This window comes from Procambarus clarkii, chromosome 18 (genome assembly GCF_040958095.1).
Source record: "Procambarus clarkii isolate CNS0578487 chromosome 18, FALCON_Pclarkii_2.0, whole genome shotgun sequence".
In the NCBI taxonomy this organism is placed as follows: Eukaryota; Metazoa; Arthropoda; class Malacostraca; order Decapoda; family Cambaridae; genus Procambarus; species Procambarus clarkii.
Genome location: NC_091167.1, coordinates 24,923,085 through 24,946,932, shown reverse-complemented (window position 1 = coordinate 24,946,932; position 23,848 = coordinate 24,923,085). Strand labels below are relative to the sequence as shown.

At 49.9% G+C, this 23,848-nt stretch overlaps 1 protein-coding gene across 1 annotated transcript; it reads left to right on the top strand.

Annotated features, from left to right (window-relative positions):
* Positions 1–4,054: 4,054 nt before the first annotated feature.
* LOC138366022 (probable basic-leucine zipper transcription factor K) lies at positions 4,055–4,447 on the top strand. Its single transcript, XM_069326742.1, has one exon. The coding sequence runs from the start codon at positions 4,055–4,057 to the stop codon at positions 4,445–4,447; it is 393 nt and encodes a 130-aa protein (XP_069182843.1).
* The last annotated feature ends 19,401 nt before the right edge of the window (positions 4,448–23,848 follow it).

The following is a 23,848-nucleotide window of genomic DNA, read 5'->3' as shown; positions in this document are numbered from 1 at the left end:
CTCTGTGGCCAGCCAAGAGGAAAACAACACGGGCGTCTGTGCCTCCCGCGTGATCGCTGTACGCGCCTTGACGCTAAGAACGACTCTTGTGTTAAGAGATTAGGGAAAGTCAACTTTAATTATATTGTAGTTTAGCATACTCTTCTGTCTGGGATTACTAACTAACCGGCCACCCACGCACGTGTGTGTGTGTGTGTGTACTCACCTAATTGTACTCACCTAGTTGTGCTTGCGGGGGTTGAGCTCTGGCTCTTTCAGCCCGCCTCTCAACTGTCATTCAACTTTTTCTTGTCTCCTCCCCCCCCCTCACCCCTACACACGCCCAGGAAGCAGCCCATAACAGCTGTCTAACTCCCAGGTACATATTTACTGGTAAGTGAACAGAGCATCAGAGTGAAAGGAAATCTGCCCATTTGTTTCCGCCTTCGCCGGGGATCGATCCCCGGTCCCTTGGATTACGAATCCCGAGCACTGTCCATTCAGCTGCCAGGCCTCCCCTCACACACACACAAGAAGGTGTGTGTGTGTGTGTGTGTGTGTGTGTGTGTGTGTGTACTCACCTAGTTGTACTCACCTAGTTGTGCTTGCGGGGGTTGAGCTCTGGCTCTTTGGTCCCGCCTCTCAACCGTCAATCAACTGCAATCAACTGTGTGTGTGTGTGTGTGTGTGTGTGTGTGTGTGTGTGTGTAAGCGCGCGCGCGCACGCAGTGGTGATACCTAAGAGGTACTTTACTTACGACATAGTATCTTTGACCCTCTCAGCTGGTCTTACCACGCTGGATTAACCAATTATATAGTACACCTTTGCCTAATCGGAGTAATTTAGTTAGGTTTTATTGGAGTGAGGATGTTGCTCACCTTCGCTCACACTCGTACACTGTACTTGAGTAATACTTGAATACTTGGCTTTCATATAATAAGGTACTTAATCTCACCATCTTGATGACCCACTGTGGAAATGTAGTGAAGAACTGCAGTGCTCTCTGCCGCCATCGTCTTTCCGGGGTTGGTAAGGCACGTCAATGTCTGTTTTAAGTCCTATGAGATTCACAGGAAGCGATGCTACTTTAGGATCTGCAGGTTTGAGACATGTGAGGGTACACTGAAGTAATTCGATTACCATTAGCAATTCCACATGTATTTTTCGAATCTACAGAGGAACGAGCTGTGTGTTCGTGCGAGCACCTGAGCACCAGGAAGGTGAGGAGGTGACGGAACCTCTTCCAAAGGAGGCTATGTCTCTGCTTCAGCACCAAAATAAGACGTTTTATAGAATGTTTTCTTCTTTCCGACGGTGTCTTCAGTTGAGGCGCTCGAGACCCGACTCACGTCAAGTTAAGCCCTCTTAAAGAAGACTCATGGGCGGGGTTTACTGTAGGTCAGGACTCCAGCGCTGACCTGTAATGTGAGTCCCACGTGACCTTCCCTCTCACTCTGACCCAGCTTGACCCGGGGTTAATTCTCCTCTCATTTCGCCTTATCTTCTCTTTCTGTTTTTGTTCGTGTTCTCCTTTCTTGGTGCTGTACCTTCCTCACTGATTCTTCACCGAGAGTCTCTATTGCAACCACCCTCTCTACCACAGACCACAACCACCCTCTCTACCACAGACCACAACCACCCCCCTCTACCACAGACCACCCCCCTCTACCACAGACCACAACCACCCTCCTCTACCACAGACCACAACCACCCTCCTCTACCACAGACCACAACCACCCCCTCTACCACAGACCACCCCCCTCTACCACAGACCACAACCATCCCCCCCCCCCACACACAGGAAGCAGCTCGTAACAGCTGTTTAACTCCCAGGAACCTATTTACTGTTATGTAACAGGCGAATTAGGGTGAAGGGAGCTCAGTACATTTGTTTTTCTGGCGGTGCCGGGGATCGAACCCCGGTCCGTATGTCCACGAGTCTAGAGCGCTGTCCACTCAGCCACCAACCCTCCCCCCCCCCCCTCCGTGTTTGTGTGTTTGGCAGCTAAGCTTGCTGTTTTTTGTCAGGGAGCTGCGAGTGCAAGGTTCTTCACATATATTTCAACATATGTGGATGAATACTGTGTAGCATTCACATATACACAGATGTTTGTGTTCATGTTTTGAAGTTTTTTTTTCAAGTTGTATTGTGTGGCTTAGTGTCCATCAAGTAGATGTTAAGCTCTTAGATCTCCAGCTATTGCGGCGGGGCGTCTCATCTTGGAGTAATGTTTCTAACATTGGGTCTTAACATTTCGCTGGTGTTCCACACCCTGGTGGCTCGCTGGTGTTCCACACCCTGGTGGCTCGCTGGTGTTCCACACCCTGTTGGCTCGCTGGTGTTCCACACCCTATTGGCTCGCTGGTGTTCCACACCCTGTTGGCTCGCTGGTGTTCCACACCCTATTGGCTCGCTGGTGTTCCACACCCTATTGGCTCGCTGGTGTTCCACACTCTGATGGCTCGCTGGTGTTCCACACTCTATTGGCTCGCTGGTTTGTTCCACACCCTGGTGGCTCGCTGATGTTCCACACCCTATTGGCTCGCTGGTGTTCCACACCCTGATGGCTCGCTGATGTTCCACACCCTGGTGGCTCGCTGGTGTTCCACACCCTATTGGCTCGCTGGTGTTCCACACCCTATTGGCTCGCTGGTGTTCCACACTCTGATGGCTCGCTGGTGTTCCACACTCTATTGGCTCGCTGGTGTTCCACACCCTGGTGGCTCGCTGATGTTCCACACCCTATTGGCTCGCTGGTGTTCCACACCCTGGTGGCTCGCTGGTGTTCCACACCCTGGTGGCTCGCTGATGTTCCACACCCTATTGGCTCGCTGGTGTTCCACACCCTGGTGGCTCGCTGATGTTCCACACCCTGGTGGCTCGCTGGTGTTCCACACCCTGATGGCTCGCTGATGTTCCACACCCTATTGGCTCGCTGGTGTTCCACACCCTATTGGCTCGCTGGTGTTCCACACCCTGGTGGCTCGCTGATGTTCCACACCCTATTGGCTCGCTGGTGTTCCACACCCTGATGGCTCGCTGATGTTCCACACCCTGGTGGCTCGCTGATGTTCCACACCCTGGTGGCTCGCTGGTGTTCCACACCCTGGTGGCTCGCTGGTGTTCCACACCCTGGTGGCTCGCTGGTGTAGTCAGGTGTTTATAGTGGTGGTTGTGTGTGAAGGAGTTCCTGGAGCTCCTAGATTATCTGATCACTTGATAGACGGTGTTTTTGCGGCCTTATTTTGCACTGCGTGTGGTTTTGCATGTTATTTTTGTTGTTAACGTATGTAGTAATACTGGAGGATATTTTAGATGCGGACGGGCTAAATCCTTATATCCATATCTTGGACAAGGCGGTTGTCAAGAATATTGGGCTCTGGATTTATTTCTTGCGATGGGCATTTGAAAGGTTTTGTTTATTTTCCTCTGCATTTCAAGATTGTTTATGAATTCAGTTGCTGCCACTCTACTACCACAGACCACCAATACTGGCCCACATATTTCAACACATGTTTAAGTGGCCAGATAATTTGTAATCAACCCATCAAGATTCTTTACCACCCATTACCCAGTCGTCAGTATCGCCACCTCCCAAGGACTAAACCGCCCCCCCCCCCCCCCCAACGTTCACTGTAGCGGGCATACGCCCCCAGCGTTCACTGTAGCGGACATACGCCCCCAGCGCTCACTGTAGCGTGCATACGTCCCCAGCGCTCACTGTAGCGTGCATACGTCCCCAGCGCTCACTGTAGCGGACATACGCCCCCAGCGCTCACTGTAGCGTGCATACGTCCCCAGCGCTCACTGTAGCGGACATACGCCCCCAGCGCTCACTGTAGCGTGCATACGTCCCCAGCGCTCACTGTAGCATGCATACGCCTCCAGCGTGGGCGTGTGCGTGGGCGTGTGCCTGGTGTAGTGCTCACTGTAGCGGGCACGACACCAGGCAGAGGTCTTGGCGGGCATTAGTACCCCATGATCCACAGGCGAGAGCAGCAGGCAACGCAGGCAGCTGTACATTTTGCATCAAAAGCGAACGTAGAGGAAGCCTCGAGGCCCGGCGTGTCAAGATGGGTGACATCAGGAGCTCAAGGACCAGGCACATGCCTTACGAACAGCAGGAGTGGGAGCAAGATGAATACCGTCAGCAGCAACAGAGCGAGGAAGGAACAGAGGTCCGTCAGCAGCAACAGAGCGAGGAAGGAACAGAGGTCCGTCAGCAGCAACAGAGTGAAGAAGGAACAGAGGTCCGTCAGCAGCAACAGAGTGAAGAAGGAACAGAGGTCCGTCAGCAGCAACAGAGTGAAGAAGGAACAGAGGTCCGTCAGCAGCAACAGAGTGAAGAAGGAACAGAGGTCCGGCAGCAGCAACAGAGTGAAGAAGGAACAGAGGTCCGTCAGCAGCAACAGAGTGAAGAAGGAACAGAGGTCCGGCAGCAGCAACAGAGCGAGGAAGAAGAATAGGTTGTGCAGGCGGAGGTGTCAGCGAGGGCGGGCGGGCAGGCATGCCGGCCACGCAGCGCACAACATTTAAGGAACAAAGGTGCCGCCTGGCCATGCATGGGAGGCTGTCCGTCGCCTGCCATCCCCACACACCCACACGCCTCCACTGCTCCCCATTACCTCCTCATTACTCACCTCCCGTTTATCCGGACACTCTAGTTATACGGCATCTGGTTTTATACACGCCCCTATTCACACGACCGCTCTTGTTATGCGAATGGTTTGATTGTCAGCGACAGACTATGGGTATCCGGACATGGGGTGATGCTGACGTCTGCTCACCCGACCCACGACGGGGCGCCCGTAAATTGCAGCGGGAGAGACCTTATTATCTACGATGGATGGCGTAGCTTTTTTAGGATTTCATCCAGGCTAATAGGCAGCCCACTCATGGTAAATGTATTCCAGTTGACATGCTTATTAATTGTCGACACGAGACGCGCTTGGCTTCCAGAACCAGCATCTTGGCGGCCCTTGTGTTGCTGAGCTGCCCACGCGCCTCCGTCAGCCAGGGTGTCTTAACTCTGCCTCAAGCCCATCATTTACACACATATTTCCTAATGGAGTAACAGCAAAGACATGTAAGCAAGTAACCCTGGGTGATGGATGTCTGGGGTAACGATATATACGTGAAACAAGGACGTGAGCAGCAGACTTGAAACTTTATGAGAATTTCCTGCCCACCTAACCTACTAGACGACCCTTAACTAACTGTTGTTGAAAAAAAATCCCAAATATATTTTAATTTTTTTTAATTTTAAAATAACGTCCACTTTCGGCCGTACTTTCGACGGCCAAAAGCGACGTTATTTTTAAGAGAACAGGTTGGAGGTCGCTGCTCAAGGTAACACTGTTTCGAGAATACAAAGAGCATTAAAGCTTTATATATATGTGTGTTTGTGTGTGTATGTTTTTATATATGTGTTTGTCTGTGTGTAAATCACGAAGAAATTAACACATGATGAATAATGCGACAATGTCACAAAGGAAATACTAAGCACAATACTTAGGGAAATTCCTGTCTTAATCATTTCTTCGTGGTCTGACACCGCCATTCATAATATATATATGTATGTATATATATATATATATATATATATATATATATATATATATATATATATATATATATATATATATATATATATATATATATATATATATATATATGTCGTACCTAGTAGCCAGAACTCACTTCTCAGCCTACTATTCAAGGCCCGATTTGCCTAATAAGCCAAGTTTTCCTGAATTAATATATTTACTATAATTTTTTTCTTATGAAATGATAAAGCAACCCTTTTCTCTATGTATGAGGTCAATTTTTTTTATTGGAGTTAAAATTAACGTAGATATATGACCGAACCTAACCAACCCTACCTAACCTAACCTAACCTATATTTATAGGAAAGGTTAGGTTAGGTAGCCAAAAAAAGCTAGGTTAGGTTAGGTTAGGTAGGTTAGGTAGACGAAAAAACATTAATTCATGAAAACTTGGCTTATTAGGCAAATCGGGCCTTGAATAGTAGGCTGAGAGGTGCGTTCTGGCTATTAGGTACGACATATATATATATATATATATATATATATATATGTCGTACCTAGTAGCCAGAACGCACTTCTCAGCCTACTATGCAAGGCCTGATTTGCCTAATAAGCCAAGTTTTCATGAATAAATACATTTTCTCTAATTTCTTTCTTATGAAATGATAAAGCTACCCATTTCATTATGTATGAGGTCAATTTTTTTTATTGGAGTTAAAAATAACGTAGATATATGACCGAACCTAACCAACCCTACCTAACCTAACCTAACCTATCTTTATAGGTTAGGTTAGGTTAGGTAGCCGAAAAAGTTAGGTTAGGTTAGGTTAGGTAGGTTAGGTAGTCGAAAAACAATTAATTCATGAAAACTTGGCTTATTAGGCAAATCGGGCCATGAATAGTAGGCATAGAAGTGAGTTCTGGCTATTAGGTACGACATATATATATATATATATATATATATATATATATATATATATATATATGTCGTACCTAGTAGCCAGAACGCATTTCTCAGCCTACTATGCATGGCCCGATTTGCCTAATAAGCCAAGTTTTCCTGAATTAATATATTTTCTCTAATTATTTTCTTATGAAATGATAAAGCTACCCATTTCATTATGTATGAGGTCAGTTTTTTTTATTAGAGTTAAAATTAACGTAGATATATGACCGAACCAAACCAACCCTACCTAACCTAACCTAACCTATCTTTATAGGTTAGGTTAGGTTAGGTAGCCGAAAAAGTTAGGTTAGGTTAGGTTAGGTAGGTTAGGTAGTCGAAAAAACATTCATTCATGAAAACTTGGCTTATTAGGCAAATTGGGCCTTGCATAGTAGGCTCAGAAGTGCGTTCTGGCTACTAGGTACGACATATATATATATATATATATATATATATATATATATATATATATATATATATATATATATATATATATATATATATATATATATATATATATATATATATATATGGGGCCTGAGGCCAGCCTCACCAAAATTGTTATGGAAAATGGTTGGGTGTACAACATGGATATAGTGAACATGGAAGGCATAAGTTTTAAATGTTTTAAGAAATATAGCGTGTTACCCCTCCCCCCCCCCCCCCCGTGCGATTTTTAAGATCGAAAATGAAATCGGGGATGAGTTGTCCGTAGAGTGTCGACGTTTTACTCGCGCATTTTCATGATTTACTTTATATAAATTGAAAGGTCTATATAACACTGAGGTTGGAGGCAAGGGGAGGGGGTAGGGAAATGGATGAGAAGAGGGGAAATGAAGAGGGGGGGAGGGGTGTGGATTGGAGAAAAAGGGTGAAATAATTAATGTTGGGATAAGCTATCCCGGGCACAGCATGGTGGTACCTCATAGTCTATCCCACGGTGAAGGGTTGACTCTCCTATGATAGAGAGCAACGAAGCTCCCCTAAGAGGCTTCGCGGTTGAAGCAGGCAGGCGTTCCCCTGTGTGCGTGTGTGTGTGCGTGTGTGTGTGCGTGCGTGCGTGCGTGTGCGCATGCGTGTGTACTCACCGAATTGTACTCACCTAATTGTGCTTGCGGGGGTTGAGCTCTGGCTCTTTGGTCCCACCTCTCAACCGTCAATCAACAGGTGTACAGGTTCCCGAGCCTATTGGGCTCTATCATATCTTCACTTGAAACGTACACTACGCTTGAAACATACGTGTGTGTGTGTGTGTGTGTGTGTGTGTGTGTGTGTGTGTGTGTGTGTGTGTGTGTGTGTGTGTGTGTGTGTGTGTGTGTGTGTGTGTGTGCGCGCGTGCATGAAATGACCATTGTTAGGTAAATTCTCGTAAATCAATTTTAGGGAGGTGGTTGTAGCCACCTGCCGCAGGTAGCGGTAACCCAGCCTGATCCTGGCAACCACTGTGTCGCACAGTCTGGTCCACGTTTTGTGTTGCCCTTAAACATAAGTTTCAGATCTGAACAAATCCTAGATTTTTATACTGGTATCTGCATTTGTGCAGCTGCCCTAGACTATATGAAGGGGAGTACAGTGTGTCAAAAAAGCTAGCTACGTGATGCTAAAAAAGTCCCCATCTCGCAGGATGGTTAGTCATACAGGGCCATATGTTCAGTAGCCTGCACTGGCAAATTTTGGGTACAATATGAGGATATCTTCAAGAACACGAGAGTGAATAAAGTAATTGCAAAGCTCAAGGTACCTTATGCCAACTGGTCTGAATGGTCTAATAACTGGGAATTCGGTGATGTAGTGTGGGAGATCATGCCGCAGTTCCTGCTCACAGAGTTTGCACCTGGAGTGCTCAGGATTGGGAGATCCGTCACCTGCAGCCACCTGCCACAGGTAACGGTAACCCAACCTGATCCTGGCATTCATTATTTTGATATTTTTATTAATAAATTAGGTACATCTGCATTTGTGTAGCTACCCAGTAAAACGTGAAACTCTACGGAAATCACATCCACGATTTCATTTAAGACTAGGAAAATCGGACTGGGTGGTGGATGGGGAGGGGGATGTATGGAGGTTTCCAAGCTGATATTTCATAACGCCTTAGGTCTACCTCGCCCAGCCTATATACGTCCCTTCCCTAGACCCATTCCCCTGCCACCTGAGTGAGGCTAGCCCTATGCCTCCAACTTTGGACAGACTGACAAACGGCAAACACACACACACACACATCCATCTCTTATAGTTTAGACTTTGAAATGGATTGCAATACGGAGGAATTTAACTAAACTTAACAGAGTTTGAGAAACTTGTACTTAACCCCAAGTTGAGGTAGGGAAGATAAAATGAGTTACATTTAGTATTATTTTAGAGCCATATGAGGGGAAACTTAATTGTTTGACTTGTTTTGTTGTCAGTAGCAAGAGTTATATATTATGACTATTGCCCATTAACCTTTAAACCCATATTTTATAAAACTACAACATTTTACGTAGAAAATGTTATAGTTTTAGATCCTGGCCCTATTTTCTATATATTTCACCTCGAAATATTGTATTATTGAATTACCTAAGAAATCAAGAAAGTGTATACGTCCTATTTTTAAATTAAAAACAAACAAGTGAGTATAATTTAAAATTGTTATAATACTCCAACGCCGGAGAAGAACCCCCCCCCCCTCGCTGCTCACTCCCTCAGTTCATAGAGTAATGACACAAACATTAATTATTTTTGTATTTCAATTATAACAAGCCGTACATAACATATTCAGTTTATTTTAACCTTCACTCACAGTCAATTTGCACAAATAAAATCATATTGGTAGACATTTGAAAAACGCATATTTAAATTTTTCTATAGTGTTAAAATTAAAATACAATTCATATCAATGGTACCAGCCCCTCATCCCTCCCTCACATGAGACTACAGGAGCTGCAGCCATGTATTAATACAACTGCAAGTGTTGTATTGTACACCTGCAGGACACTACAGGACACGTAATTAGATGACATACACGATTCAGGTTGTATGATACACCTCACTTTGTCAGATTTTTGTCGTAATGAGGGAAATTTTTCACGAAGGAAATTTCTCATAATGAGGCTGTACAAAGCTTGTTATAATTAATGACAGGATGAATCCTTGCGTATTCACTGCATGGTTCCTATTAATTATATATCTCTTATCGCCTTTTTGTATCCCTCAAATAAGCCTGATTAAATGTATTTTTTGTAATACACAACAATGCAGGGGTTGTGTATTACACAACCCCTGCATTGTTTAAGTATAAATAGTATAAATATTGTATAAATAGTATAAATACATTGTATAAATAGTATTTATACTATTATATATAATATAAATTACAGTACAGGCTACTATTATTATATAAATACTATTCTATAGTATTTATACTATTTATATACTACATATATACTATTTATATGTAGTATTATACTATTTATACTACACGGACCCCCTTCCCCCCCTTAGGGGGGGAAGGGGGTCCGTGTATTTCCCAGTCAAGTGGTGATTTTGCTTCATACTAACGATTTTGACGAGTCTGTACTGCTGTAAATGTTGTTCACAATAATTTGTCGGATTGGTTGGCGTTCATGGTTGCCAGCAGCCCGTCCTCCAAAGATCCAAAAGTGATTCCATCCACCCGCCAAACCCCCCAGCTGTTTATGAATGAAAAGCGGTTTACACACGACTCACAACTGCTGGCGTTCGAACACTTCCGGAACAAGTGCTTCACTGACGAATTTTGTTCGAACCACAACGCTGTAAATGCTTCACCCACGTACTACAAATACAAATAATCGCCAACAGAACCTAAACACCTGACCTAACCTAACCTATTCCTATATATACACAATATGCTAATATATTATAATATTAATTTATACTTGAGAAAATTCCTGTTTTAAGTGAACAGCATGTTAAAATTTATGAATGCGTCTGTGGGGTTGACCGCTGGATGTAATGGACTTGAGTCGAGGACGGGTTGTTGCAAGAGCTGCCCAGAGGAGCATGTAGGTATTGCACGACCTACGTGTGCATTGATGACGCTTCTCATATACCTGTGAGTGCATTCACTCTTATCGTTGATTCATTTTCCTGCGTGAGTTGGTTTACGATACACATCCGGGATGAAAAAATATAACATCTATGCCTCTGACAAAAAATTTTGTGTTATTGCGTGCTTAAAAAAAAGCTAGGAAACAGTTGTTTGATGGCCGTTGTTCTCATTTATTTTGTAATCGTTTAGTTACATTTATACACTCTGAAAACGTGTTCATCTCCTTAATGATGGTGACCACGCCTAGGCCTCGTCCTTGACCCTGGTTGATGGGGTTCTGGGAGTTCTTCTACTCCCCAAGCCCGGCCCGAGGCCAGGCTCGACTTGTGAGAGTTTGGTCCACCAGGCTGTTGCTTGGAGCGGCCCGCAGGGCCACGTACCCACCACAGCCCGGCTGATCCGGAACTTCTCTTAGAAAACCGTCCAGTTTTCTCTTGAAGATGTCCACGGTTGTTCCGGCAATATTTCTTATGCTCGCTGGGAGGACGTTGAACAACCGCGGACCCCTGATGTTTATACAGTGCTCTCTGATTGTGCCTATGACACCTCTGCTCTTCACAGGTTCAATCTTGCATTTTCTTCCATATCGTTCACTCCAGTACGTTGTTATTTTACTGTGTAGATTTGGGACCTGACCCTCCAGTATTTTCCAGGTGTATATTATTTGGTATCTCTCTCGTCTCCTTTCTAGAGAGTACATTTGGAGAGCTTTGAGACGATCCCAATAATTTAGGTGTTTTATCTCGTCTATGCGTGCCGTATATGTTCTCTGTATTCCCTCTATTTCAGCAATCTCTCCTGCTCTGAAGGGGGAAGTGAGTACTGAGCAGTACTCGAGACGGGACAGCACAAGTGACTTGAAGAGTACAACCATTGTGATGGGATCCCTGGATTTGAAAGTTCTCGTAATCCATCCGATCATTTTTCTGGCTGACGCGATATTTGCTTGGTTATGCTCCCTAAACGTTAGATCGTCGGACATCATTATTCCCAAATCCTTGACATGCTGTTTTCCTACTATGGGAAGATTCGATTGTGTTTTGTACCCTGTATTATGTTTCAGATCCTCATTTTTGCCGTACCTGAGTACCTGAAATTTATCACTGTTAAACATCATGTTATTTTCTGCTGCCCAATCAAAAACTTTGTTGACATCTGCTTGTAGTTTTTCAATGTCTTCAGCAGAGGTAATTTTCATGCTGATTTTTGTGTCATCTGCAAAGGACGACACGAAGCTGTGGCGTGTATTTTTGTCTATATCAGATATGAGAATAAGGAACAGTAGCGGTGCAAGGACTGTACCTTGAGGTACAGAGCTTTTAACATCGCTTGGACTCGATTTTATCTGATTGACTGTTACTCTTTGTGTTCTGTTCGACAGGAAATTGAGTATCCAGCGTCCTACTTTTCCAGTTATTCCCATTGACCTCATTTTGTGAGCTATCACCCCATGGTCACATTTGTCGAACGCCTTTGCAAAGTCTGTGTATACAACATCTGCATTTTGCTTTTCTTCTAGGGCTTCTGTGATTTTGTCATAGTGGTTGAGTAACTGTGACAGACAGGATCTTCCCGCTCTAAATCCATGTTGTCCTGGATTGTGCAATTCATTGTTTTCCATAAAACTAGAAATTTGATTCCTAATCACTCTTTCAAACACTTTTATTATGTGTGATGTTAGTGCAACTGGCCTATAATTTTTTGCCAAAAATTTGACCCCGTGGTGGGGTTAGACGGCCCTCTAGGACTAGACTCTGGCAAGATCAATTATTGGTTGATGGCGGAGCTGTGAAGGTCTGGGCGCGCGCGGGAGCCCTTGTGGTAGGCGCGCCTTCCTCTTGAGTGAGCGGAGGCCATCAGCAGCCTCCAGAGTGAGCACCTCACAAACACTGGATACATTAAGCCTTGTCATTAACGAAGGTCTACTGTGAGTGCAGGCCTGTGTCCGTTGACACAGCAGCCACGGACTGCCACGGGCCCTGCCCCCTCACACTAACCCGACCGCTGCCATAGCCGTTGCTGCTCCTCTTCGTCCTCCTGCCGCTGCTCCTGCCGCTGCTCCTGCCGCTGCTCCTGCCGCTGCCCCGCCGCTGCCCCTGCCGCTGCCCCTGCCGCTGCCCCTGCCGCTGCCCCTGCCGCTGCCGCTGCCCCTGCCGCTGCCCCTGCCGCTGCCCCTGCCCCTGCTCCTGCCGCACCTTCGTCAGTTGCCATAATTGTGTAAAGGTAATGTATTCTGGAAACTCTGTTCAGGGGGTTATGCCAGTTGGCTGTTGTATAGGTGAGGTTGACGGCAACCTGCTGTGGTGTGGTTGACGGCAGCCTGCTGTGTTGTGGTTGACGGCAGCCTGCTGTGTTGTGGTTGACGGCAGCCAACAGTGTTGTGGTTGACGGCAACCTGTTGTGGTGTGGTTGACGGCAGCCTGCTGTGTTGTGGTTGACGGCAGCCTGCTGTGTTGTGGTTGACGGCAGCCAACAGTGTTGTGGTTGACGGCAACCTGTTGTGGTGTGGTTGACGGCAGCCTGCTGTGTTGTGGTTGACGGCACCCTGCTGTGTTGTGGTTGACGGCAGCCAACAGTGTTGTGGTTGACGGCAACCTGTTGTGGTGTGGTTGACGGCAGCCTGCTGTGTTGTGGTTGACGGCACCCTGCTGTGTTGTGGTTGACGGCAGCCAACAGTGTTGTGGTTGACGGCAGCCAACAGTGTTGTGGTTGACGGCAGCCAACAGTGTTGTGGTTGACGGCAACCAACAGTGTTGTGGTTGACGGCAGCCTGTTGTGTTGTGGTTGACGGTACCCAGCTGTGTTGTGGTTGACGGCACCCTGCTGTGTTGTGGTTGACGGCAACCTGTTGTGGTGTGGTTGACGGCAGCCTGCTGTGTTGTGGTTGACGGTACCCAGCTGTGTTGTGGTTGACGGCACCCTGCTGTGTTGTGGTTGACGGCAGCCTGTTGTGTTGTGGTTGACGGTACCCAGCTGTGTTGTGGTTGACGGCAGCCAACAGTGTCGTGGTTGACGGCAGCCAACTGTGTTGCGGTTGACGGCAGCCAACAGTGTTGTGGTTGACGGCAGCTTGGGTCGTCGTTGCCAGCGGAAGCAGATGACACATCTCACCTCATGCAAATGAGCACGCCATCTAGCCGACCACACCAGGCTACCTGTCCCCCACACCCAGTAGGTTTGTGTAACCCCGGAAGAGGCGTCTCCCCTCCACACCCACTCCACCCGTCACCACTGTCACCCCCCATCACGTCCCTCCACCCGTCACCACTGTCACCCCCCATCACGTCCCTCCACCCGTCACCACTGTCACCCCCCATCACGCCCCTCCACCCGTCACCACTGTCACCCCCCATCACGCCCCTCCACCCGTCACCACTGTCACCCCCCATCACGTCCCTCCACCCGTCACCACTGTCACCCCCCATCACGTCCCTCCACCCGTCACCACTGTCACCCCCCATCACGTCCCTCCACCCGTCACCACTGTCACCCCCCATCACGTCCCTCCACCCGTCACCACTGTCACCCCCCCCCCCCATCACGTCCCTCCACCCGTCTTCCATTTTTTCCCCAGGAGGGTGCGGGAAAGGAACTATCAGGGAGAAAGCGCCAAGCCATTACGACTATATAGCACTGGGAAGGGGGTCAGGATAAGGGTTTGGGATGGGACGGGGAAAAGGAATGGTGCCCAACTACTTGGACGGTCGGGGATTGAACGCCGACCTGGATAAAGCGAGATCGTCACTCTACCGTCCAGCCCAAGTGGTTGGGTGCGGGAGTGGACACCTATATAACTATAGTGTCCGCAGGCTCAAAGCTTTTCCTTCCTTTAGCCCAAGGTAAGCCTTACCCTAGTAGGTAAGGTAAGGTAAGGTAAGTAAGGTAAGCCTAACCCCTTCCCTGGAACACGATTCGCCAATCTGTTTTACTTCCAGCTCCACTAACTACTGGCGAGCGAACATTGGAGGGGGGGGCCGTTATGGATTGGTGTGCAGTCAATCCTCCCCGGGTCTTGTCGCGGAGTTACTGTATCATGTGTGTCGTGGGTCTTGTATTCGGCGGTTGTGTATTTACTATTTGTATTTAATGTTTGTATCTTCAGAATCTGGGTACTATTAGTTCTTGGACCCCGCCTTTCTAACCAAATCTATTTTCCGCTGTTAATATCTACCACATATATTAACTCTCTCTAAAACACACACACACACACACACACACACACACACACACACACACACACACACACACACACACACACACACACACACACACACACACACACACACTCACTCCATACACAGTTTCAAATGTAGATATGATAGAGCCCAGTAGGCTCAGGAATCTGTACACCAGTTGATTGGCAGTTAAGAGGCGGGACCAAAGAGCCAAAGCTCAACCCCCACAAGCACAAATAGGTGAGAATAAATAGGTGAATACACACACACACATCCCCAGGAAGCAGCCCGTAGCAGCTCTCTAATTTCCAGGTACCTATTTACTTTAAGGTGAATAGGGCCATCAGGGTGAAAGAAACTGCTCATTTAATTGTTTCTACCTCTGCCGGGGATCGAACCCGGGCCATTAAGACTACGACCCCCAGACGCTATCCATTCAGCCGCGAGGCCAGCCGCACAAAAACTGTGTGCGTGTGCATGCGTGCGTGCATGCGTACATGCGTGCGTGCATGCGTGCGTAACTACTAGGCCAACTCGTGCCCAACCCCAGGATTAATTACGTTCCAAAATTGAAACTTATAGTAAGCTCGAAACAGTGAAATAGCGTGTTTAGGATCTGGCTTCAGGTGAACAGAGGCACGAGGCGAAGGCAAACGCTGCCAATTTCTTTCTGTTCCGGCCGGGATTCGAACCCGGAACATAAGAGGCGAGAATCGAAGTCACTCTCCCCCTCTGTCTTCAACTCGGCCAAGGGATCATAAGGAATGCAGCTTGAGCTCTTCATTCAAGCTAACAGCTATCATCAGCTCATCTGAAAACTGACCCAACTATTTATGTTATGAGTTTTATTTATAATCAGGAGAAAACCTTAGTGTTCGGTTGCTATCACGATAAAGCCGGAGCCAACGGTGTGACAGGGCCTTCATGTGGTGGGTTAACTTGACCTCACACACACTTACTCTCCGTGTTGAGGCAACATGTTCCAGCACGCGAGTCTCGGCTGAGGATGTTCTCTAGGATGGTACCGGCAGCCTGAGGCAGCTGGTGGCTGAGCGCCTTGTGTTGTGGCTGCCAACTTCTGGTGGTTCACCAGGTTGGGCCAGAGGGAGAGCCTTGAGAACATTGTCTTCGTGCGTAACTAAGGCCGCCGACGTCTCCTGTGTGTCTGTCTTCATCTCGGCTCCTCCTGGGGTGCTGGATGGAGGGGGAGGCCGCCCCCCTCGATGACGTCATCGCCTCGCCCCCGCACATATTGTTTGCTCACAAATTTTCCAGATAATAAGAGAGCGAAGGTGACCACAGGGCATGAGGGGGGCGGACCCCTTTCTCTTCTCTTGGTGGGGGGCCGCGACCCCTCTGCCTCGACTGGAGGTCGCACCATCACACCCACGCCATCACCACCATCACCTCCCTCTCACCCCCTCACCACCACCCCCCTCACTACCCCCTCACCACCCCCTCACCACCACCACCCCCTCACCACCACTACCCCCTCACCACCACCACCCCCTCACCACCACCACCCCCTCACCACCACCACCCCCTCACCACCACCACCCCCTCACCACCACCACCACCACCACCACCAACAACAACAACTACCCGTCACCAGCAACAGGAAATTTATCTTTTCGTGGCGGCATTATTGGGTTGTGTGGCACCACCACCGACCCTAGTGTTGACACTCACCTCCTGCTGCCCACCTCTCTTAATACATAGGACACTATGCTCTTGCCTCATAGTGTCGTATGTGTCATTACGGTCGTATGTATCAGGTCGCCCATTCCATGGGTCATATGTATGTGTATTCGTGGCCTGGGGGAAGGTGGCCATGTGTGTGTTCTAGGTGACCTGGGACTGTCAGTCCCCCCCCCAGGCCACCTAGGTCCATGGGTGTCAAGACCCCCAGGGCCACCTAGGTCCATGGGTGTCAAGACCCCCAGGGCCACCTAGGTCCATGGGTGTCAAGACCCCCAGGCCACCTAGGTCCAGGGGTGTCAAGACCCCCCACACTACTCTTAACGTAATCCTCCCCTGCAGGCATCAGCCCCCAGCTGAAGTTCTTGGGCTTGGTGATGTTAGCAACGTCTTCACTGTCTCGCTACTGTCTGCCAAGCGGGTAACCCCCCCCTCCCCCCCCCCCTCCCCCCCCTCTCTCTCTCTCTCTCTCTCTCTCTCTCTCTCTCTCTCTCTCTCTCTCTCTCTCTCTCTCTCTCTCTCTCTCTCTCTCTCTCTCTCTCTCTCTCTCGCTCTCTCTCTCTCGCTCTCTCTCTCTCTCTCTCTCTCTCTCTCTCTCTCTCTCTCTCTCTCTCTCTCTCTCTCTCTCTCTCTCTCTCTCTCTCTCTCTCTCTCTCTCTCTCTCAGAGGGGGGAGGGATCTTTCTATTCAGCCACCTCCCCCCATTACACCCTATTTCATATCCCCCTCACTGCCCCCCCCCCCTCCATCACCACACACTATGCTAACAAACTCTTTCCTCCATACATGGACGGTGATTAACCTCCAATACCCTCCCCCCCCCTCCCACACACACACACACACACACACACACACACACACACACACACACACACACACACACACACACACACACACACACACACACACACACAATAGGCTTCCATTTTTGTATGCTACATAATGAAGAACTCCAGACAATCACGAGAACCTTAGACAAAAGAAAAATGATGAATTGAGAAGAGGCAGAACCGCTCGAGCGCAGGAGCGTGCTCGCGCTCTCCAGGCCGGAGTGCTCCACTCAACACCTGGGGGCCAGATTCACGAAAGCACTTACGCAAGCACTTACGAACGTGTTCATCTTTCCTCAATCTTTGACGGCTTTGGTTACATTTATTAAACAGTTTACAAGCATGAAAACTTCACAATCAACTGTTGTTATTGTTATAAACAGCCTCCTGGTGCTTCGGAGCTCATTAACTGTTTAATAATTGGAAACAAAGCCGACAAAGATTGAGAAAAGATGGTCAGGTTCGTAAGTGTTTGCGTAAGTGCTTTCGTGAATCTGGCCCCTGGGCCCAGAACACCACCCCCCACGCCAGAGGACCCCAGTTCCTTGATCACTACATGCTCTCACAATGGAGACGCTAGCCAAGGTGTGCTGCCATGCTCCAGACGTAAGAGATTATCAGGCAGTCGTGTGTAGTGTTGCTAGGGTGAGGGTAGGTCCATAAGTCATGTGTGTAGTGTTGCTAGGGTGAGGGTAGGTCCATAAGTCATGTGTGTAGTGTTGCTAGGGTGAGGGTAGGTCCAGAAGTCATGTGTATAGTGTTGCTAGGGTGAGGGTAGGTCCATAAGTCATGTGTGTAGTGTTGCTAGGGTGAGGGTAGGTCCATAAGTCATGTGTGTAGTGTTGCTAGGGTGAGGGAAGGTCCACAAGTCATGTGTGTAGTGTTGCTGGGGTGAGGGTAGGTCCACAAGTCATGTGTGTAGTGTTGCTGGGGTGAGGGTAGGCCCACAAGTCATGTGTGTAGTGTTGCTGGGGTGAGGGAAGGTCCACAAGTCATGTGTGTAGTGTTGCTGGGGTGAGGGTAGGTAAACAAGTCATGTGTGTAGTGTTGCTGGGGTGAGGGTAGGTCCACAAGTCATGTGTGTAGTGTTGCTGGGGTGAGGGAAGGTCCACAAGTCATGTGTGTAGTGTTACATCATAACGGAGGTCACTAAAGCCATCACTCGGAGGGTTCCAATTCTAATTAGCACTCAAGGAGGGGGCGCTGTTACTCGAGGACGTCCTTGAGGAGCTTCCCTTCCTCAACACACCATATACAGGAGGTGGAGGACCTGCCTGCCGATGGGCGGTGGCCCAAGGTACAGTCAGGAGGGTAAGCCCTCCCTACACACCTGCCTCCCTGCCAGGGTGCTACACTCTATATACATCTCCGCCAATTGCTTCAACCACTTGTAGCTTGCATCTGCCGTCGGTGGGGGCGCGTTTGTGCCCTTCTGCAAGCTCCTGTCCTCCCTACGTCTACACACACCCAGGAAGATGTCGCCCGTTATCTTCACGCGGTGTATAATGTTACCCGTTATCTTCACGCGGTGTATAATGTCGCCCGTTATCTTCACGCGGTGTATAATGTCGCCAAGAGGCATGTAATAGCGACTGAAATTTAGGAGGAAAAAAAGAAGCAACAACCATTGTTGATTCTTGAGGTTTTGGAGGGCGATCTAAGAAAGGGAAATATGCGATGGGTTGTTTACTCAGGAGGTGGTGGAGGGCAGGTGAAGGGGGCGGTGGTTGGGGCTCGGTGCTCTCAAGAGGTCTGGGGAGGCGGCAGCAACACAGGCCGTAAACGATGCCTGGGCCCCCAAGAGGCAAATACCAACGGGAGAAGTGCAGAACGGCGAGGCGGGGCCGCTGGCGCCGTGGCGGGAGCTGCGTCAAACACGCGCACGCCGCCGTACCCGTGACGCGCAGCTGGCGGACATAGGGTATAATTGAAGCAGGATTATTGAGCGCTTGAGCTGGGATTACCATCAAGGTGCAATTGAAACTATGATTGGTTGAGACTGCTGTTGGTACTTGAGGGGTCAGAGGAAGGCGAGGTATGGAAGAGTTGTTTGGAAACACCTGGTGTCTGTGTGTCCGTGTTGGGGAGGGGACACTTGGTGTTCGTGTCCGTGTTGGGGAGGGGACACCTGGTGTCCGTGTTGGGGAGGGGACACCTGGTGGCCGTGTTGGGGAGGGGACACCTGGTGGCCGTGTTGGGGAGGGGACACCTGGTGTCCGTGTCCGTGTTGGGGAGGGGACACCTGGTGTCCGTGTCCGTGTTGGGGAGGGGACACCTGGTGTCCGTGTCCGTGTTGGGGAGGGGACACCTGGTGTCCGTGTCCGTGTTGGGGAGGGGACACCTGGTGTCCGTGTTGGGGAGGGGACACCTGGTGGCCGTGTTGGGGAGGGGACACCTGGTGTCCGTGTCCGTGAGGGGTCACCTGGTGTCCGTGTCCGTGTTGGGGAGGGGACACCTGGTGTCCGTGTCCGTGTTGGGGAGGGGACACCTGGTGTCCGTGTTGGGGAGGGGACACCTGGTGTCCGTGTTGGGGAGGGGACACCTGGTGTCCGTGTCCGTGTTGGGGAGGGGACACCTGGTGTCCGTGTTGGGGAGGGGACACCTGGTGTCCGTGTTGGGGAGGGGACACCTGGTGTCCGTGTTGGGGAGGGGACACCTGGTGTCCGTGTTGGGGAGGGGACACCTGGTGTCCGTGTTGGGGAGGGGACACCTGGTGTCCGTGTCCGTGTTGGGGAGGGGACACCTGGTGTCCGTGTTGGGGAGGGGACACCTGGTGTCCGTGTCCGTGTTGGGGAGGGGACACCTGGTGTCCGTGTTGGGGAGGGGACACCTGGTGTCCGTGTCCGTGTTGGGGAGGGGACACCTGGTGTCGGTGTTGGGGAGGGGACACCTGGTGTCCGTGTTGGGGAGGGGACACCTGGTGTCCGTGTTGGGGAGGGGACACCTGGTGTCCGTGTTGGGGAGGGGACACCTGGTGTCCGTGTTGGGGAGGGGACACCTGGTGTCCGTGTTGGGGAGGGGACACCTGGTGTCCGTGTTGGGGAGGGGACACCTGGTGTCCGTGTCCGTGTTGGGGAGGGGACACCTGGTGTCCGTGTTGGGGAGGGGACACCTGGTGTCCGTGTTGGGGAGGGGACACCTGGTGTCCGTGTTGGGGAGGGGACACCTGGTGTCCGTGTTGGGGAGGGGACACCTGGTGTCCGTGTTGGGGAGGGGACACCTGGTGTCCGTGTTGGGGAGGGGTCACCTGGTGTCCGTGTTGGGGAGGGGTCACCTGGTGTCCGTGTTGGGGAGGGGACACCTGGTGTCCGTGTTGGGGAGGGGACACCTGGTGTCCGTGTTGGGGAGGGGACACCTGGTGTCCGTGTTGGGGAGGGGACACCTGGTGTCCGTGTTGGGGAGGGGACACCTGGTGTCCGTGTTGGGGGAGGGGACACCTGGTGTCCGTGTTGGGGAGGGGACACCTGGTGTCCGTGTTGGGGAGGGGACACCTGGTGTCCGTGTTGGGGAGGGGACACCTGGTGTCCGTGTTGGGGAGGGGACACCTGGTGTCCGTGTTGGGGAGGGGACACCTGGTGTCCGTGTTGGGGAGGGGACACCTGGTGTCCGTGTTGGGGAAGGGACACCTGGTGTCCGTGTTGGGGAGGGGACACCTGGTGTCCGTGTTGGGGAGGGGACACCTGGTGTCCGTGTTGGGGAGGGGACACCTGGTGTCCGTGTTGGGGAGGGGACACCTGGTGTCCGTGTTGGGGAGGGGTCACCTGGTGTCCGTGTTGGGGAGGGGACACCTGGTGTCCGTGTTGGGGAGGGGACACCTGGTGTCCGTGTTGGGGAGGGGACACCTGGTGTCCGTGTTGGGGAGGGGACACCTGGTGTCCGTGTTGGGGAGGGGTCACCTGGTGTCCGTGTTGGGGAGGGGACACCTGGTGTCCGTGTCCGTGTTGGGGAGGGGACACCTGGTGTCCGTGTTGGGGAGGGGACACCTGGTGTCCGTGTTGGGGAGGGGACACCTGGTGTCCGTGTTGGGGAGGGGACACCTGGTGTCCGTGTTGGGGAGGGGACACCTGGTGTCCGTGTTGGGGAGGGGACACCTGGTGTCCGTGTTGGGGAGGGGTCACCTGGTGTCCGTGTTGGGGAGGGGACACCTGGTGTCCGTGTTGGGGAGGGGACACCTGGTGTCCGTGTTGGGGAGGGGTCACCTGGTGTCCGTGTTGGGGAGGGGTCACCTGGTGTCCGTGTTGGGGAGGGGACACCTGGTGTCCGTGTTGGGGAGGGGACACCTGGTGTCCGTGTTGGGGAGGGGTCACCTGGTGTCCGTGTTGGGGAGGGGACACCTGGTGTCCGTGTTGGGGAGGGGACACCTGGTGTCCGTGTTGGGGAGGGGACACCTGGTGTCCGTGTTGGGGAGGGGTCACCTGGTGTCCGTGTTGGGGAGGGGACACCTGGTGTCCGTGTTGGGGAGGGGACACCTGGTGTCCGTGTTGGGGAGGGGACACCTGGTGTCCGTGTCCGTGTTGGGGAGGGGACACCTGGTGTCCGTGTTGGGGAGGGGACACCTGGTGTCCGTGTTGGGGAGGGGACACCTGGTGTCCGTGTTGGGGAGGGGACACCTGGTGTCCGTGTTGGGGAGGGGACACCTGGTGTCCGTGTTGGGGAGGGGACACCTGGTGTCCGTGTTGGGGAGGGGACACCTGGTGTCCGTGTTGGGGAGGGGACACCTGGTGTCCGTGTTGGGGAGGGGTCACCTGGTGTCCGTGTTGGGGAGGGGACACCTGGTGTCCGTGTCCGTGTAATTTACCAGTGGAAATTTGTTTATTTAATTTGATTTATTTTATTCATTAAATATAAATATTTTAATTATTAAATTATTATTATTATAATTATAATTATAATTATAATTTATTTATATAAATATTATATATTATATATTTATAATATATTATATATTTATTATTATATAATATTATTAATAATTTTTAATAATAATATTTTTAATATTAATTTATTATTTAATAATTTAATATATAATAATATATATAAATATATAATATATAAATATATAATTATAATTATATAATTATTATTATAACGGGATATATTTATCAGGTATCAAGGTATCGGGTACCTTGTACCAGATCAGGAGCAGGTACCAAGGTATCGGGTACCTTGTACCAGATCAGGAGCAGGTACCAAGGTATCGGGTACCTTGTACCTGATCAGGAGCAGGTATCAAGGTATCAGGTATTTACTCTGGTCTTCTCTTAATAAATAATTATCTAAATAATCCGTTATTATATCGCCACCACTTCCAACTGGATTTCTTCAGGCCTAAGGCCTACCAAGTGCACGATGGTTAGTAAGGCCGCAGTAGGAGTTTACTGTCATCCAAATGATATACTTTATTCCTGAACCTATTTAGGTCAAAATAAACTATATCCCAGGTACACCGAGAAGTGGGGTAGGCCTCTCTCTCTGAACCCCCTAGGTACGTCGGGGGTTAGGCAGGTTCTCAAGGACCTGCCTAACACACCCACTTAATTAATAAGAAGAAATGCATGCCAGTCTAAATCCTGGCGTTAAACAGGAGACTCCTGGCTGCCCCAGCACCTGGTGTGCTTGTGACCTGCTTGTTGAATGGCTGGCGGTGGCCTCGTCCCACCAGGTGCCGCCGGCTCGCTCTTGGCGGCAAGCAAATGAGCCGCGGCGCGATAGTGGACACGCCGCCAAGCAGGGACCACTCTGGCCGCGTCCCACGCTGTCCTGCCACCGGACATTATCTTGCCCCCTCAGGATCTAGTCTCAACACTTCCGTCGTTGGGATTTTTTTTTATATCGATTCAGGTGTCAGCTGGTTATTAAAACAATATGGCGTGCGTGTGTGGTTGTAGAGGTCCCCCGTCACTATAGCTGCAGGGCAGCGTTGAGTGAGGGGCCCTGGGGAGGGTGTAGGCCTACACGCGCCTGACGACGCTCTCACCAACGCTCTTGTTGTCGTTGTGACAGTCAAGCTGCGACTGTGACGGTTAGGGTGATCAACTGGGCTGTGGTGGGTATGTGGGCCTGCGGGCCGCTCCAAGCAACAGCCTAGTGGACCAAACTCTCACAAGTCGAGCCTGGCCTCGGGCCGGGCTTGGGGGAGTAGAACACTACCCAGAACACCATCAAGCAGGTGAGGCGGTAACAGTGAACATTTATAACAATGAAAATACGTTTTAAAGTAAAAAATACTCTTTAAAATAACTGACCTAAAAGTTAAAAAAAAAAAATAGTGAATCTTGGGCTGATTATTGTGTCTTTAAGTGTAGTGACGTGCACTAGTTAAGTCTGCGGTGTGTCTGGGGACCCTTGGACGCACCCGGGACCCACAGTGGCGCTCGAACTCAAAAAAAATTAAGCAGCTGCCTAATTCGAGGAGCGTGGAACTTTGGAACACACGGAGAGAGCACACGCGCAACACAGGGCTAAAACCACCTAACTTTACGGATATAACTCCTCAACCTTCCAACATTTGATCATCATCTTGGAGCATGGAACACCAAGGCCGTATACGTACGTATGTGAGGATTATATTATATATATCAAGAGCCACCAGTGACAGAT